This window comes from Symphalangus syndactylus, chromosome 13 (genome assembly GCF_028878055.3).
Source record: "Symphalangus syndactylus isolate Jambi chromosome 13, NHGRI_mSymSyn1-v2.1_pri, whole genome shotgun sequence".
Classification (NCBI taxonomy): domain Eukaryota; kingdom Metazoa; phylum Chordata; class Mammalia; order Primates; family Hylobatidae; genus Symphalangus; species Symphalangus syndactylus.
This window is the reverse complement of record NC_072435.2, coordinates 23,641,927-23,658,447: the sequence shown is the minus strand read 5'-3', so window position 1 is coordinate 23,658,447 and position 16,521 is coordinate 23,641,927. Positions and strand designations below refer to the sequence as shown.

The following is a 16,521-nucleotide window of genomic DNA, read 5'->3' as shown; positions in this document are numbered from 1 at the left end:
CATTAAATAATTTGTCCAACTCTAGGTAACAATACTGCAGTGTACACCTGAAATTTGCTAAGAGGGTAGATTATAAGTGTTCTCACACACAAAAAAGTTAACTGTGTGAGGTGATGTGTGTTAATTAGCTTGCTAGTGGTAACTGTCTCACAGTGGATTCGTATATCAAAACATCAACTTGTACACCTTGGATATATTCCATTTTTGTTTTTCAATTATATCTCAACAAAGCTGGACATTTTTAAATTTAAAAATAAATAAAAAACTTGTCCAAGATCGTAAGTGGCAGAGTTGAAATCTGCACTCACAGAGTTTGATTCCAGGGTCTCCACTCCTAAACACGAACCTACACTACTCTGATGTGAGGGGATTGTCATAGACCGGTGTGGTGATGCATGCCTGCACACAGGAGTCAGAAAAACAAAGGTTAGCCTGGGTGCGGCGGCTCACACCGGTCATCCCAGCACTTTGGGAGGCCAAGGTGGGAGGATCGCTTGATCCTAGGAAGGCGAGGCTGCAGTGAGCCGTGATCACTGTACACTAGCCTGGGTGACCGAGTGAGACCTTGTCTCAAAAAAAAGACAGAGAAAGCAAAAGAAAGGAAGTAAGGAAGAGAAAAATATAAGCTGCCTGAAAATTATGGCATTCACTCAACAAGAAAAAGAAAGAAAGAGGAAGGGAGAGAGGGAGGAAGGAAGGAAGGAAATATATAAGCTGCCTGATAACTATAACATTCACTCAGCAATATTTTCTCTTAATTTTCACTTAAGCAACTATTATGTGTCTGTCTGTATTCTTTTTTTGTTGTTTCGTTTGTTTTGTTTTGTTTTGTTTTGTTTTGTTTTGAGATGGAGTCTCGCTCTGTCGGCCAGGCTGGAGTGCAATGGCACGATCTCGGCTCACTGCCATCTCCGCCTCCCAGGTTCAAGCGATTCTTCTGCCTCAGCCTCCCGAGTAGCTGGGATTACAGGCACTCACCATCATGCCCGGCTAATTTTTGTATTTTGTAGAGTTTCACCATGTTGGCCAGTCTGGTCTTGAACTCCTGACCTCGGGTGATCCACCCGCCTTGGCCTCCCAAAGTGCTGGGATTACAGTCATGAGCCACCGCTCCCAGCTCTGTATTCTAACAAATAAAAATTCCATCAGGAATTAAATTTTTTTTTTTTTTTTTGGAGACAGTGTCTAACTCTGTTGCCCAGGCTGGAGTGCAGTGGCGTGATCCCAGCTCACTGCAACCTCCGCCTCCTGGGTTCAAGCGATTTCCCTGCCTCAGCCTCCCGAGTAGCTGGGACTACAGGCATGCGCCACCATGCCCCGTTAATTTTGTATGTTTAGTAGAGACAGGGTTTCACCATGTTAGCTAGGCTGATCTCGAACTCCTGACCTCAGGTGATCCGCTCACCTCGGCCTCCCATGCTGGGATTACAGGCGTGAGCCACCGCGCCCGGCCAGGAATTAGAAATAGACAACCACCACCACGATAAATAAAGGTATACTTCACATACCAGATAGTGAGGAGGGCCACTTTGACTAGGGTGGTGGGGGATATACTTAGTGAGAAGACAGCATTTGGGTCTGACCCCGAAAGAAGTAATGAGGCAGCCAGGCTGGTCCACTCTAGTAGCAGAGAGGAGGCCGGTGATGCTGTGGAGGAGAGTGAGGCAGGGAAGAGGGGGGAGGCAGGATTTACAACGCGGAACAGACCCACAGTGCAGCTGGCCAGGAATTAGGGTAGCGTGAGTGAGGCACTCTCCTGGGATGTAAAATTTAATTATTCCCAAACAATTAACATTTGAAAAAATTATTGAAAATTTGAAGAGTAGGTCATTAAAACTCACATTATGCTGTTTGAATACTTTATTTATTTATTTATTTATTTATTTATTTATTTATTTATTTATTTATTTTTTTGAGACGAAGTCTTGCTCTGTCACCCAGGCTGGAGTGCAGTGGCACAATCTCGGCTCACTGCAAGCTCCGCCTCCCGGGTTCACGCCATTCTCCTGCCTCAGCCTCTCCGAGTAGCTGGGACTACAGGCGCCCGCCACCACGCCCGGCTAATTTTTTTTGTATTTTTAGTAGAGACGGGGTTTCACCATGGTCTCGATCTCCTGACCTCGTGATCCACCTGCCTCAGCCTCCCAAAGTGCTGGGATTACAGGCGTGAGCCACCGCGCCCGGCTTGAATACTTTATTTATTCGCCTGAAAGATTTATTAGGATTTTATATTCTAGGCTTTTGTGGATGCAAGCCCATCAGTGATAGTTCCAAAACCTACTTCTAGAAAATAATTAACCATTTAAAAGTGCACTAACTGGGTGCACCTGTAGTCCCAGCTACTAGGGAGGACCACTTGAGCCCAGGGGTTTGAGGCTAAAGTGAGCTATGATCGTGCCTGTGAATGTAGCGACTGTACTAAAGCCTGGGCAACATAGTAAGACCTCTTCTCTTCTCTCTTTTTTTTTTTTTTTTCCGAGACGGAGTCTTGCTCTGTCGCCCACGCTGGAGTGCAGTGGCGCAGTCTCGGCTCACTGCCTCCCAGGTTTAAGCGATTCTCCTGCCTCAGCCTCCGGAGTAGCTGGGATTACAGACGTGCGCCACCATGCCCAGCTAATTATTTTTATTTTTTTTAAGTAGAGACGGGGTTTCACCATGTTGGCCAGGCTGGTCTCGAACTCCTGACCTTAAGTGATCCACCCGCCTCGGCCTCCCAAAGTACTGGGATTACAGGCATGAGCCACTGCGCCTGGCCCAACCTCTTCTCTAAAAAAAAAAAAAAGAAAGAAAAGAAATTAGAATATTCGCACCAATCAAGAGTCTAAGGAGACATAAATACTGAATGCATTGTGGGCCCTGGACGGGGTCTGGGAACAGAAATAGGATATTAGTGGAAAGACTGGTGAAATTCAAATAGCCTGGAGTTTACTTGATATAACATAGTTGTATCTATGGTTAGTTTTTTGTTTGTTTTTTGATACAGGGTCTCACTCTGTCACCGAGGCATGATCACAGTTCCCTGCAGCCTCGGCCTCCCTGGCTCAAGCGATCCTCCTGCCTCAGCCTCCTGAGTAGCTGGGACTATAGGTGTATGCCACCATGCCCCACTAATTTTTAATTTTTTTGAAGATGAGGTCTCACTGTGTTGCCCAGGCTGGTCTTGAACTCCTGAGCTCAAGCACTCCTCCCACCTCAGCCTCCCAAAGTGCTGGGATTACAGGTGTAAACCACTGGGACCAGTGCTATGTTTATTTTTTAGTTGTAACAAATGTAAGATGTTAACATGAGGGGATCCCGGGTGAAATATTTGCATTAATATTATCTTTGCAACTTTTCTGTCAGTCTAAAAATTATTCCAAAACACACTTTTAAAAAGAATCCTGAGCCAAGCATGGTGGCCTGTGACTGTAGTCCCTGCTACTCGTGAGGCTGAGGCAGGAGGATTGCTGAAGGCAAGGAGCTCCAGGCTGCAGTGAGCTATGATTGCTCCTGTGAACAGCCACTGCACTCCAGCCTGGGCAATGTAGCAGACCCCATCTCTAATTTTTTTAAGTGTGTTAAAACACAGATAAAGGGGTGCCTGTTTTTCGCTTTGGCACAGGCTCTGGTATGACTTGGCACAGGCACTGGCTGATTCTGCCTTTATTTGAAATTCTGATTTTTTTTTTTATCGTGGATGTTTTTGCAATTTATTTTGATTTTTTAAAAAATTGCATTAAAATGTTATTCACAGACAGATGCAGTGGCTCACGCCTGTTATCCCAACACTTTGGGAGGCCAAGGTGGAAGGATTGCTTGAGCCCAGGAGTTCGAGACCAGCCTGAGCAACACAGCGAGACCCTCTCTCTCTCTTTTGTATTTTAATGCCTTTTGTGAAAACTGTCAAGAGACCCCATCTCTAGAAAAACATAAAAAATGAGCTGGGCGTGGTGGTGCACACCTGTAGTCCCAGCTACTTGGAGGGCTGAGGCAGGAGAATCGCTTGAGCCCGGGAGGCGGAGCCTGCAGTGAGCCAAGATCGCGCCACTGCACTCCACCCTGGGTGACGCAGCAAGACCCTGTGTCCAAAAAACAAAATATTATTCACATTGATCCATAAATGTTGTGGCACCACCACCCGCTAGGCCAGTGCCTCGTTTGCCTCACCCTAATCCCTGCCCTCAATGTCCCCCGTATTTGTGTCCTGAATGGAGGACCACGCAGTCCCAGGCTCCGATCCCCCTTCCTTTACCGGTGGCAACGAGCTCCAGCTGGTCGCTGGGCAGGGACCAGAGGCTTCTGTTCTGGTAGGAGCAGCGGTAGCGTCCGGCCAGATGTGTCTTCATGGCCGGGATGAAGAGGACCGCCTGATCCTGGTAGCTGCTGGAACTCAGCTTCTCCAGGCGGTACAGGTCCACGCCCGGAGGTCCCTGGCACCGGAGGGTCACTGGCTTCTCCAGGGGCACCAGGGAGCTGGGCAGAGCCTGGAGGGAGGGCTTGGGGAGCGGTCCTGGAAGAGGAGCAGGGCTGGGTCAGCCTCCCTGCAGACCCCGCCTGGGCCCCGCTGCCCCCCACGCTGGCGGATCCCGCAGGAGGGAAGAGGTCTGGGGAAGGACTCACCACTCTGCGCTGGCACACGCCCCAGACACAGCCCTGAGGAAAGAAGAAAGGGACCAGATGCCAGCACTCGCTTTTATGGACATTCCTGCCTGCTGGGCGCGGTGATAAGACATTTGCATGCGTATGCTTTACTCTGTCCTAATTATTTCTTCAAAAGACACACAGGAATGTAATTTAAGTGGGACAAGCCAGTCAGAAAAAGCCACATAGTTTATGAGGTCATTTATATGAAATATCCAGAATAGGTAAATCTATAGGAGACGGAGAAGAAAACAGATCCATGGCTGGGGGTGGTGGGAGAGGAGGGCGAGGCGTGGCGGCATACTGCTATCTGTGGATTCATTCGTGTTAGACGCTGTGGATTCGTTCGTGTTAGACGCTGTGGATTCATTAGTGTTAGACGCTGTGGATTCATTCGTGTTAGACACTGTGGATTCATTCGTGTTAGACACTGTGGATTCGTTCGTGTTAGACGCTGTGGATTCATTCGTGTTAGACGCTGTGGATTCATTAGTGTTAGACGCTGTGGATTCATTCGTGTTAGACGCTGTGGATTCGTTCGTGTTAGACGCTGTGGATTCGTTCGTGTTAGACGCTGTGGATTCGTTCGTGTTAGACGCTGTGGATTCATTAGTGTTAGACGCTGTGGATTCGTTCGTGTTAGACGCTGTGGATTCGTTCGTGTTAGACGCTGTGGATTCGTTCGTGTTAGACGCTGTGGATTCGTTCGTGTTAGACGCTGTGGATTCATTAGTGTTAGACGCTGTGGATTCGTTCGTGTTAGACGCTGTGGATTCATTAGTGTTAGACGCTGTGGATTCGTTCGTGTTAGACGCTGTGGATTCGTTCGTGTTAGACGCTGTGGATTCATTCGTGTTAGGCGCTGTGGATTCGTTCGTGTTAGACGCTGTGGATTCGTTCGTGTTAGACGCTGTGGATTCATTAGTGTTAGACGGTGTGGATTCATTAGTGTTAGACGCTGTGGATTCATTAGTGTTAGACGCTGTGGATTCGTTCGTGTTAGACGCTGTGGATTCGTTCGTGTTAGACGCTGTGGATTCGTTCGTGTTAGACGCTGTGGATTCGTTCGTGTTAGGCACTGTGGATTCATTCGTGTTAGACGCTGTGGATTCATTCATGTTAGGCACTGTGGATTCATTCGTGTTAGACACTGTGGATTCATTCGTGTTAGACACTGTGGATTCGTTCGTGTTAGACACTGTGGATTCATTAGTGTTAGACGCTGTGGATTCGTTCGTGTTAGACGCTGTGGATTCATTCGTGTTAGGCGCTGTGGATTCGTTCGTGTTAGACGCTGTGGATTCGTTCGTGTTAGACGCTGTGGATTCATTAGTGTTAGACGCTGTGGATTCATTAGTGTTAGACGCTGTGGATTCATTAGTGTTAGACGCTGTGGATTCGTTCGTGTTAGACGCTGTGGATTCATTAGTGTTAGACGCTGTGGATTCATTAGTGTTAGACGCTGTGGATTCGTTCGTGTTAGACGCTGTGGATTCGTTCGTGTTAGGCGCTGTGGATTCGTTCGTGTTAGACGCTGTGGATTCGTTCGTGTTAGACGCTGTGGATTCGTTCGTGTTAGACGCTGTGGATTCGTTCGTGTTAGACGCTGTGGATTCGTTCGTGTTAGACGCTGTGGATTCGTTCGTGTTAGACGCTGTGGATTCGTTCGTGTTAGACGCTGTGGATTCGTTCGTGTTAGACGCTGTGGATTCGTTCGTGTTAGACACTGTGGATTCATTCGTGCTAGACATTGCCCATTGACTTCCTCAGTGGATGTGAGGAATGGGACCTCAGACATTGCTGTTCCTTCGTTTCCTCCCTTCAGTCTCCCAATATTAAATAATATCCAAGTGCATTACAATAGTATGCAATTGTATAGACAGGTATTGTAAATACTATTGCGTATTGTATATTATTGTATTTTATTGTCTATGTAATATATGCGATAAAACCCCACACTAATGGGACGCATTGGGCTCCAAGGATGGAGCAGGATGGCGCCTCAGTGTGTAAGTCAGGGCGTCTCAGCACGTGCTGGCCATGGGTTTCCCAGTATTTACAGCATTTGGTTGGATCAATATTCCATGATTACATGATAGAATGTAATATATATAATAACAGTTTCAAATAGCCTGAAGGAGGATGGTGAAAATTCCCAACACAGAAAGGATGCATGTTTGAGAAGATGGGTGTGCTACTTACCCTGATCTGATCACTATATGTATATACACATATAGTGCATATATGTAAACATACATCTATACATACATGTATGTGTGCATATACCTGTGTGTACATACATATACATATATGTGTATGTATACATGTGTATATGCATGTGTGTGTGTGTGTGTATGTATATATATATATATATATGGATACAAATACATGTATATAAGCAATCCCCTCCTGGGATTGCTTGAGCCCGGGAGGTCAAGACTGCTGTGAGGTAAGATTGCACCACTGGCCGGGCGCAGTGGCTCATGCCCATAATCCCAGCACTTTGGGAGGCCAGGGTGGGTGGATCAAAGGTCAGGAGTTCAAGACCAGCCTGGTCAACATGGTGAAACACCATCTCTACTAAAAATACAAAAAATTAGCTGGGCATGGTGGCACGTGCCTGTAATCCCAGCTACTCAGGAGGCTGAGTCAGGAGAATCGCTTGAACCCTGCAGGTGGAGGTTGCAGTGAGCCGAGATCGCACCACTGCATTCTAGCCTTGGCGACAGAGCAAGATTCCATCTTAAAAAAAAAAAAAAAAAAAAAGTCTTTTGCAGCAACTTGGATGGAGCTGGAAGGCATTATTCTAAGTAACACAGGAGTGGAAAACAAAAATCTGTATTTTCTCACTTATAAGTGAGAACTAAGCTGTGGGTATGCAAAGGCATGCAGAGTGATGTAATGGACTTCAGAGACTCGGAAGGGCAGAAGGGGGGTAGGGATGAAAAACTACACATTAGGTACAAGGTACACTAGTCAGGTGACAGGTGCACTAAAATCTCAGAATTCACCAGAATATAATTCATCCACATAACCAAGAACCACTTGTATCCCAAAAGCTATTGAAGCAAACATTAAGCCAGATGCAGTAACCTGTAGAGGTCACACCTGTAACCCCAACACTTTGGGAGGCTGAGGTGGGTGGATTGCTTGAGCCCAGGAGTTCGAGACCAGCCTGGGCAACATAGCGAGACCCTGTAACTACAAAAATTACAAAAATGAGCCAGGCATGATGGTGTGCAACTGTAGTTCCAGCTATTCAGGAGGCTGATGGGGAAGGACTGGTTGAGCCTGGGAGGTTGAGGCTGCAGTGAGCCATGATCATGCCACTGTACTCCAGCCTGGGTGACAGAAGTGAAGCCCTGTCTCAAATAAAATTAAATAAATGTTAAAACAGGCCAGGTGCGGTGCCTCACGCCTGTAATCCCAGCACTTTGGGAGGCCGAGGTGGGTGGATCACCTGAAGTCAGGAGTTCGAGACCAGCCTGGCCAACATGGTGAAACCCCGTCTCTACTAAAAATACAAAAATTAGCCAGACCTGGTGGCAGATGCCTGTAATCCCAGCTACTCGAGAGTCTGAGGCAGGAGAATCACTTGGACCCGGGAGGCAGAGTTTGCAGTGAGCTGAGATCACACCACTGCACTCCATCCCGAGTGACCGACTGAGCGAGACTCCATCTCAAAAAAAAAAAAAAAAAAAAAAACAGAACACATCCGTGGATGGATAATGAATGAAAGGTTGTTTATATTCACAGTTAACCCTCTCATCTCCAGTAACAACCATCTCCTTCCTGCTTAGCCTTTTGGAGATGCTGTCCCTTTAGTGGTCAAATTCTGAAGAAATCAAGAAATAATGCATTCGACATGCCCAGCACAAGTGAAGATCAGGCAGCAGAAATGCATTCGACCTGCCACCCATCCGTCAGGAGACTCTTATTTACTCCACTACTGTAGGGGATACTGACAAATTAAATCCATACCTAGTCCAGATATCATCAATTCCACAATTTTTTTTTTTTTTTTTTTTTTGAGACAGAGTTTTGCTCTTGTTGCCCAGGCCAGAGTGCAATGGTGTGATCTTGGATCACCACAACCTCTGCCTTCTGGGTTCAAGCGATTCTCCTGCCTCAGCCTCCAGAGTAGCTGGGATTACAGGCATGTGCCACCACACCCGGCTAATTTTGTATTTGTAGTAGAGATGGGGTTTCTCCATGTTGGTCAGGCTAGTCTCAAACTCCCGACCTCAGGTGACCCACCCGCCTCGGCCTCCCAAAGTGCATGAGCCATGGCACTCAGCTTTTTTTTTTTTTTTTTTTGAGACAGAGTCTCTGTTGCCCAGGCTGGAGTGCAATGCCTGACCTCAGCTCACTGCAACTTTTGCCTCCTGGTTTCAAGCAATTCTCCCACCTCAGCCTCCCGCGTAGCTGGGATTACAGGCACCCGCCATCATGCCCGGCTAATTTTTGTGGAGACGGGGTTTCACCATGTTGACCAGGCTGGTCTTGAACTCCTGACCTCAGGTGATCCACCCACCTCGGCCTCCCAAAGTTGAGATTACAGGCATGAGCCACCGTGCCTGGCCCACATTTTTTAAAAAAGGGGCAACTGCAGTGTAGCAGAACAAAGTTGTGACTAATGCTAGGATACCTCTGTTCATTTCCTGACCCAGCCATGAATACACTGGAATAACTCATGCAAAACACGCCACCTCGCTAGCCCCCGTTTCCCCACCCAACAAATGAAGGGGCTCTCACAGGTTCCTTTTTGTCCTGAAATTCATCACCAACACAAATTTCTTAAAAATCCTTTGTCTGGCAGTCCATGCCTGCCCTTCAGCATTTCCCAGATCGACCCTCAGGACTCACCAAGACAGAGGAGGGCAGTCGGGGATGGAGACATGGTTCCTCAGCCCCGAGCTCTGTGGCCAGGGAGGGGAAGTGGTGGCAGCCTGGGGCACAGGCTCAGGATGTGATGAGGGTGAAGAATGCTCTCCTCCCTTCCCCCACCAGCCCCGGCCTTTCCTAATTGAGACTCATCGAGCCGTCGCCGGCTCCTCAGTACAGTGACTTGCACACAAGCTCCAAGGAGCTGCGCTTATCTCCTCTGGCCAGCCTGGGGTTGTACCGTTCGTCCGCCTGCTGGGGCCTGGTCTGTGTTCCCGTGCTCCCATAAACTCCCTGATGTCACTAGGAAAATACACATCAAAACCACAGTGAGATATGACTTCACACCTTCTGGGATGGCTGTAATTTTTTTTTTCTTTTGAGACAGAGTCTCGCTCTTTTTGCCCAGGCTGGAGTGCAGTGGTGGCATCTCGGCTCACTACAACCTCCACCTCCCAGGTTCAAGCGATTCTCCTGCCTCAGCCTCCCAAGTGGCTGGGATTATAGGTATGTACCACCATGCCAGGCTAATTTTTGTATTTTTAGTAGAGATGGTGTTTCACCATGTTGGCCAGGCTGGTCTTGAACTCCTGACCTCAGTTGATCTGCCTGCCTCGGCCTCCTACAGTGCTGGGATTATAGGCATGAGCCACCGCACCCGACGGGCTGTAATTTTTTTTAATGGAAAATGGCAAATATTGGTGAGTATGCAGAGAAATTGGACCGCGCGTGCATTGCTGGCAGGGACGTAACATGGTGCCGCTGCTGTGGAAAACAGTTTTAGCAGCTCCTCCAAAAGGTAAACATGGAATTGCCATAAAATCCAGCAATTCCAGTTCTGGGTATACACCTAAAAGAATTGAAAACAGGGTCTCTAACAGATATTTGTACACCAGCATTCATAACAGCTTTATTCACAATAGCCAAAAGGTGAAACCACCCAAATGTCCATCAACAATGGATAAACAACATGCAGTATATACACACAAGGTAATATCAACCAGCCTTAACTAAAAGAATAAAAATCAGCCAGGCACAGTGGCTCACACCTGTAATCCCAGCACTATGGGAGGCCGAGGCGTGTGGATCACCTGAGGTCAGGAGTTCGAGGCCAGCCTGGTTAACATGGTGAAACCCCGTCTCTACTAAAAATACAAAAATTAGCTGGGCGTTAAATTAGCCGGGCATGGTGGCGCACGCCTGTAATCCCAGCTACTTGGGAGACAGGCATGAGAATCGCTTGAACCTGGGAGGCGGAGATTGCGGTAAGCTGAGATCGCACCACTGCACTCCAGCCTGGGCGACAGAGTGAGACTCTCTCAAAAATAAAAATAAGGCTGGGCGCGGTGGCTCATGCCTGTAATCCTAGTACTTTGGTGAGGCCGAGGCAGGCAGATTGCCTGAGCTCAGGAATTCAAGCCCAGCCTAGGCAACACGGTAAAACCCTGTCTCTACTGAAATACAAAAAAAATAGCCGGGCATGGCGGCAGGCACCTGTAGTCCCAGCTACTCCGGAGGCTGAGACAGGAGAATGGCTTGAACCCGGGAGGCGGAAGTTGCAGTGAGCCGAGATCGCGCCATTGCACTCCAGCCTGGGTGACAGAGCTAGATTCTGTCTCCAAAAATAAAATAAATATTATAAAAGAATAAAATTCAGATACGTGCTACAACGTGATGGACCTTGAAGACATTACGCTAAAGGAAATAATCCAGATTTGACGGATAAATACTGCATTGTTCCACTTATTTGCAGTATCGAGAGGAGTCAAACTCATAGAGACAGGGATTAGCATGGTGGTTGCCAGGGTCTGGGAAAAGTGGGGAGTTACTATTTAATAGGGGGAGCTTAGGTTGAAGATGATGATAAGTCTGGGGTATCCATAGTGGTGATGGTTACACAGCACTGTAAATGTATTTATATCTAATGCCATTGACTGTTTTTTTGTTTTTTTTGAGACGGAGTCTCGCTCTGTCGCCGAGGCTGGAGTGCAGTGGCGTGATCTTGGCTCACCGCAACCTCCCCCTCCCAGGTTCAAGCGATTCTCCTGTCTCAGCCTCCTGAGTAGCTGGGACTACAGGTGCGTGCCACCATGCCGAGTTGATTTTTGTATTTTTAGTAGAGATGGGGTTTCGCCGTGTTAGCCAGGATGGTCTCGATCTCCTGACCTCGTGATTTGGCCTCCCAAAGTGCTGGGATTACAGGCGTGAGCCACCGCGCCCAGCCAATGCCATTGACTTGTATGTGCACTTACAAGTGGTTAAAATGATAAATATCAGGGTGTTGATATCTAAAAACCTCCCTGCCATCATCTCCCCTACATCTCTAATTCAGTGACCATGGTTGAATGCCTGCCACCTTTCAAATGTTATGTCAGGCACTCAGTATCGGCAGTTTTATCAATTATAAATGCTTTAAGCTGCATAGAACTTTAAACGTTAATAACAGTGGTTATAAATCTTTAATACATAAGCTGGCTTTAAAATTATTGGTAAAATAAGATTAGAAATGTCTTAAGAATCATTGGCATTTTTGTTTGCATTTATTGAACAAGTGGTTTCATGCTTATCCCTGCAGAATACTATGAGATTGGTCATAAGGGTTAGAAAACTATAAACCTGGCTGGGCGCAGTGGCTCATGCCTGTAATCCCAACACTTTGGGAGGCCGAGGCAGGCAGATCACCTGAGGTCGGGAGTTCGAGGCCAGCCTGACCAACAGGGAGAAACGCCGTCTCTACTAAAAATACAAAATTAGCTGGGCGTGGTGGCGCATGCCTATAATTCCAGATACTCAGGAGGCTGAGGCAGGAGAATCGCTTGAACCCGGGAGGCAGAGATTGCGGTGAGCCGAGATTGCGCCACTGCACTCCAGCCTGGGCAAGAAGAGCGAAACTCTGTCTAAAAAAAAATAAAAATAAAAAAACTGTTTTTTGTAGAGTTAGGGTTTCACTATGTTGCCCAGGCTGGTCTTGAACTCCTCCTGGGCTCAAGCAATCTGCCGACCTCAGCCTCCCAAAGTGCTGGGATTACAAGTGTGAGCCACTGTGCCTGGCCCTACTGGGTCCTTTTTAAAAGATACATAAAAAATCAAATGCAACAGTGAACTCAGTCATCCGATGGCAGAAATTGGGGTGCTCCTGGCATCTGGTCGGTTGAAGCCAAGGACACTGCTCAGCATTCTGCAGTGCACAGGACGGCCCCACCCAGGCAGGGAATGATCCGGTGACACATGTAGGTGGGAAAGATGCACGAATGATGGCATTTAGGAAGAATATTATCACTTCTTTCCCATAAGAGCAACTTAGAGCAAGAAAATGGTATTCTTAGGGCCTTCTCTCCTATGAGGCTCCAAGCCAGGGTTGCCATGGCAGAAGATGCTGGGCTCGCTTTTTCCTTGAGAGACTTGTACTCAAGATGATGTAAATGTCGCCCCGGGTGCCACTTGGGTAGTTTGGAGAAGTGCTCAGACACAACACGCTGTGATGACTCAGCAGCAGCCAGCTGGACCTGCCCTCTGGCTTGCGGTTCACGGGCTGTGTTTATCCCCCCAGTTCCTTCACAGCCACCTTGGGAAATATGTTGCCTCTGAATCACGCCAGGCAGGGTCTCACTGTGCGACTGTGTGCTGTGGGGCTGGAAATCAGGGTGACACTCCGCTACAGCAGCAGCCTGACTAGGAAGGCAGAAAGACACTGCCATCTTTAGGGTTTGTCCTTTGACTTTCCTCAATATGAATGACGATGGGGGACTTCCACACTGTGCAACAGGAAAAGCCCAGAAAACTTTCTGGAGATAGCGAGGGGGTGATGCAGCAGACAGCTATGGCTGATGACCCCCCTTACCTCTGGCTCCCCCTCCCTCCCTGCTTTCTGAACGCACATCCATCACCAACTATAGGTTCCTGTTTGGGGTTTGCTGGCTGGGAAAAAAAAAAAAAAGGAAAGCTGGCTTTCTACTAAAAACCACTTCCTTTGCCCATTTATCAAACTCAAACCCTAGGAGGGCCACATAACATCCTCCGTCCCAGGCAACGGGGTGTTTCTGGAGCACTCCCGGTGTATCAGGGACCCGGTCAGTTGCCATCGCATATGTATATGGGGCCAGCCCCTGTGCCACCAAAGAGCGGGGATGTTGAAAACGTGTTACAGTCAGGAGCAGCGCCCCCTTGGTTCAAGCAGTTCTTCTGCCTCAGCCTCCCTAGTAGCTGGGATTGCAGGCGTGCACCATCACGCCTGGCCAGTGTTACGTACTTTTTACCACAATTCAAAAAAGGAAAGAGTGCCTGGGTGAGTCCTACGCACCTATTCAGAGAACCAAAGCCTTTGAGGTTATCCTCAGCCCACCCATCTGATGGGAGTGTTTCCCAAACTTGCTTTTCCATGAACTCCCAGTAAGAAATAGCTACTACACACACACTGTCTCCGGTCGGCGTGCTTAGGGTGGCCTTCCGATTCCCCCTCCTGGTATTCCCACCCTGGAGTGGTCCACTCCTCTTGGGCTGAACCTGTAACTTCCAAGCAAGAGCACATAGCAAGCTCACGCACATGGTTGTCGGTGTGATTCTGTTTCTCCCAGCTGTCCCCATTCCTCCCTGGCTTCTCTACAGGGCCGCTCACCATGGCAGCCGGCTCCATCACCGCCAGCCAGTGAGAGGGCAAGACAAGAGGGCTGACAAGAGGGACGCTACCATCACAGAGGTCAGTTTCATAACAAGACTAACCTACCGTCACCTCTGCCCTACCCTACTGCTAGAAGCCCGTCGCTACATCTCCCCCACACTCAAAGGGAGGTGGTCTCACTGTGGGGTCCACTGGAACTTGCCTACCAGAGTCAGGTCATCCCAAACACACCCTCCAGCCATTTGGTATGGCATCGGAAAGAAAACTAAGGCCAGGTACGGTGGCTCACGCCTGTAATCCTAACAATTTGGGAGGCCATGGTGGAAGGGTCACTTGAGCCCAGGAGTTTGAGACCAGCCTGGGCAACACAGCAAGACCCCACCTCTACAAATAATTACCCAAGTGTGGTGGCATGCACCTGTAGTCCCAGATACTCAGGAGGCTGAGGCAGGAGAATCACAGGAGGTTGAGGTTGTAGTGAGCTGTGATGGCACTGCACTCCAGCCTTGGCAACACAGTGAGACCTTGTCTCTAAAAAGCAAAAAGGGCCAGGTGCACTGGCTCACACCTGTCATCCCAGCACTTTGGGAGGCCAAGACGGGTGGATCACCTGAGGTCAGGAGTTCAAGACCAGCCTGGCCAACATGGTGATACCCTGTCTTTAATTAGCCAGGTGTGGTGGTGGGCGCCTGTAATCCCAGCTAGTCAGGAGGCTGAGGCATGAGAATCGCTTGAACCTGGGAGACAGAGGTTGCAGTGAGCCGAGATCATGCCATTGCACTCCAGCCTGGGCAACAGAGCGAGACTGGGTGGCTGTTCTGTGTACTGCAGGATATTGAGCAATATCCCTGGCCTCCCCAGTATCTCAAATATGAAAACATGTTTTCTATCTTGATTACTGAGCTTTTCGGTGCCTCCTTCGGTTCTGCACCTAAGCTAAGAGCCCCTTCATCTCACCCTGATCTCTATCCAGTTTCTAACACAGCAGTCTTGTAAGATGCCCGGACTTAAACGGTTATTACCTGTGAAAAAGGGGCTTTCATCTCTAAAAAGTCTGAACTTTTGCATGGCCTGTTGCCCTGGTGATAAACTGATGCCTTGTTTCCTAAAAGGAGTAAATCCATGACTTGCCTTTGTTCAGCTCATGGGCATTCACCCATACACAGATGAAAAACAAAACCTACGACTCGGGCACATTTTTTTTTTTTTTTAAATGAGCAAGTTTGAGAGTCTGCGGTTTAGATTACCGTGACAATTGATAGGAAGGTGGGAGCCCCAGGTAATCCCAGGTCCTGTAGCAGCAGCTGGTGGGGTTCCCACTCCATGCCGTGCAGAGCCTGAACTCGGGATGACCCCTGCACCTGCTCTCTGGCCGGGCTCTGGCACAGGAAACCCTCAGCAAACACCCCTGGCAAGGGCTGTGCACAGCCAGGCAACGGCTCACCGCACCGCACCATCGCGGGAGACAGCAGTTACTCTGAGCACCTCACCGCTGAAACCAAGGCTCAGAGAGGACCATGCATGCACAAGGCCCCAGAGGGACGCAAGAATCCAGTGTCAGACAGCTCGCCCGTGCCCTTCACGCAGCACCTTGGAGCCCTCTCCCACAGGCACCACCGGCTCTCCTGACATGGCCCACAAGCGCATGGAGCCCCTGCTTCCCCGGCCGTTCCCAGCTTACATTCCCAGGGGAAGCATCAGATGGCCCCTCTCCCCTGCTGGCAGCAGAGCAGATGGGACCAGCCAGAGCCCAGGGCAGTGCTCACCTGCAGGCCAGTCCACTGCGGCCGGCACCGCCCCCTAGAGGACGCTGCGGGCATGGCGGCCGCCAGTCTTGGGTCTCCCAGCTCAGGTGGTGCCAGCACCGCCCCCTAGAGGATGCTGCGGGCATGGCGGCCGCCAGTCTTGGGTCTCCCAGCTCAGGTGGTGCCAGCACCGCCCCCTAGAGGACGCTGCGGGCATGGCGGCCGCCAGTCCTGGGTCTCCCAGCTCAGGTGGTGCCAGCACCGCCCCCTAGAGGACGCTGCGGGCATGGCGGCCGCCAGTCCTGGGTCTCCCAGCTCAGGTGGTGCCAGCACCGCCCCCTAGAGGATGCTGCGGGCATGGCGGACAGCTGTCCTCGGTCTTGCGGCTCCATCCTGGCTTTCAAATCTGCTCCAGAGGTTATCTGGGGAGGGGCTGCTCCCTCACAGAGGGAGCCTCTAAGCCCACCAGGCGGGCACTTTCAGCCCAAAGCCTCCGGGCCACCTCCTCATCCTCGGCCTCGGGGGCCGGGGCCTTCTGTTTGAGTCCATCAAAGTACTTTCCCGAAACATCTGCCAGTTCCTCCGCCACGGCCAGGTATGTGCTGGGCTGGGCAGCCAGCTCGGGGCTCTTGACCAGCAGCCAGAAGATGGGCC

General features: G+C 49.5%; 2 protein-coding genes and 1 long non-coding RNA gene across 6 annotated transcripts in view; 1 reads left to right on the top strand and 2 right to left on the bottom strand.

Annotated features, from left to right (window-relative positions):
• The window catches only part of GP6 (glycoprotein VI platelet), a 13,680-nt gene extending 4,073 nt beyond the window's left edge, over positions 1-9,607 (bottom strand). Inside the window, exons 1-3 of the mRNA XM_055239013.2 lie at positions 9,487-9,607; positions 4,600-4,632; positions 4,232-4,489 (exon numbers count right to left, since the gene is read on the bottom strand). Of these exons, the coding sequence (XP_055094988.1) occupies positions 4,232-4,489; positions 4,600-4,632; positions 9,487-9,520 (325 nt within the window). The 5' untranslated portion in view covers positions 9,521-9,607. The remainder of the gene's footprint in view (positions 1-4,231; positions 4,490-4,599; positions 4,633-9,486) is intronic.
• LOC134732255 (uncharacterized) overlaps positions 1-14,170 on the top strand; it is a 26,488-nt gene extending 12,318 nt beyond the window's left edge. Inside the window, exon 3 of the long non-coding RNA XR_010115224.1 lies at positions 14,110-14,170. This is a non-coding gene — a long non-coding RNA (uncharacterized lncRNA). The remainder of the gene's footprint in view (positions 1-14,109) is intronic.
• Positions 4,395-16,521, bottom strand: part of RDH13 (retinol dehydrogenase 13) — a 37,278-nt gene continuing 25,151 nt past the window's right edge. For 2 of the 4 annotated variants that reach the window (XM_055238994.2, XM_055238992.2), the window contains one exon: positions 15,310-16,521. In XM_055238994.2, the coding sequence (XP_055094969.1) occupies positions 16,286-16,521 (236 nt within the window). In that variant the 3' untranslated portion in view covers positions 15,310-16,285. Of the gene's footprint in view, positions 4,490-4,599; positions 4,633-10,388 lie in introns of those variants that run through there. The other 2 variants (XR_010115212.1, XM_055238991.2) reach the window with 2 other exon arrangements.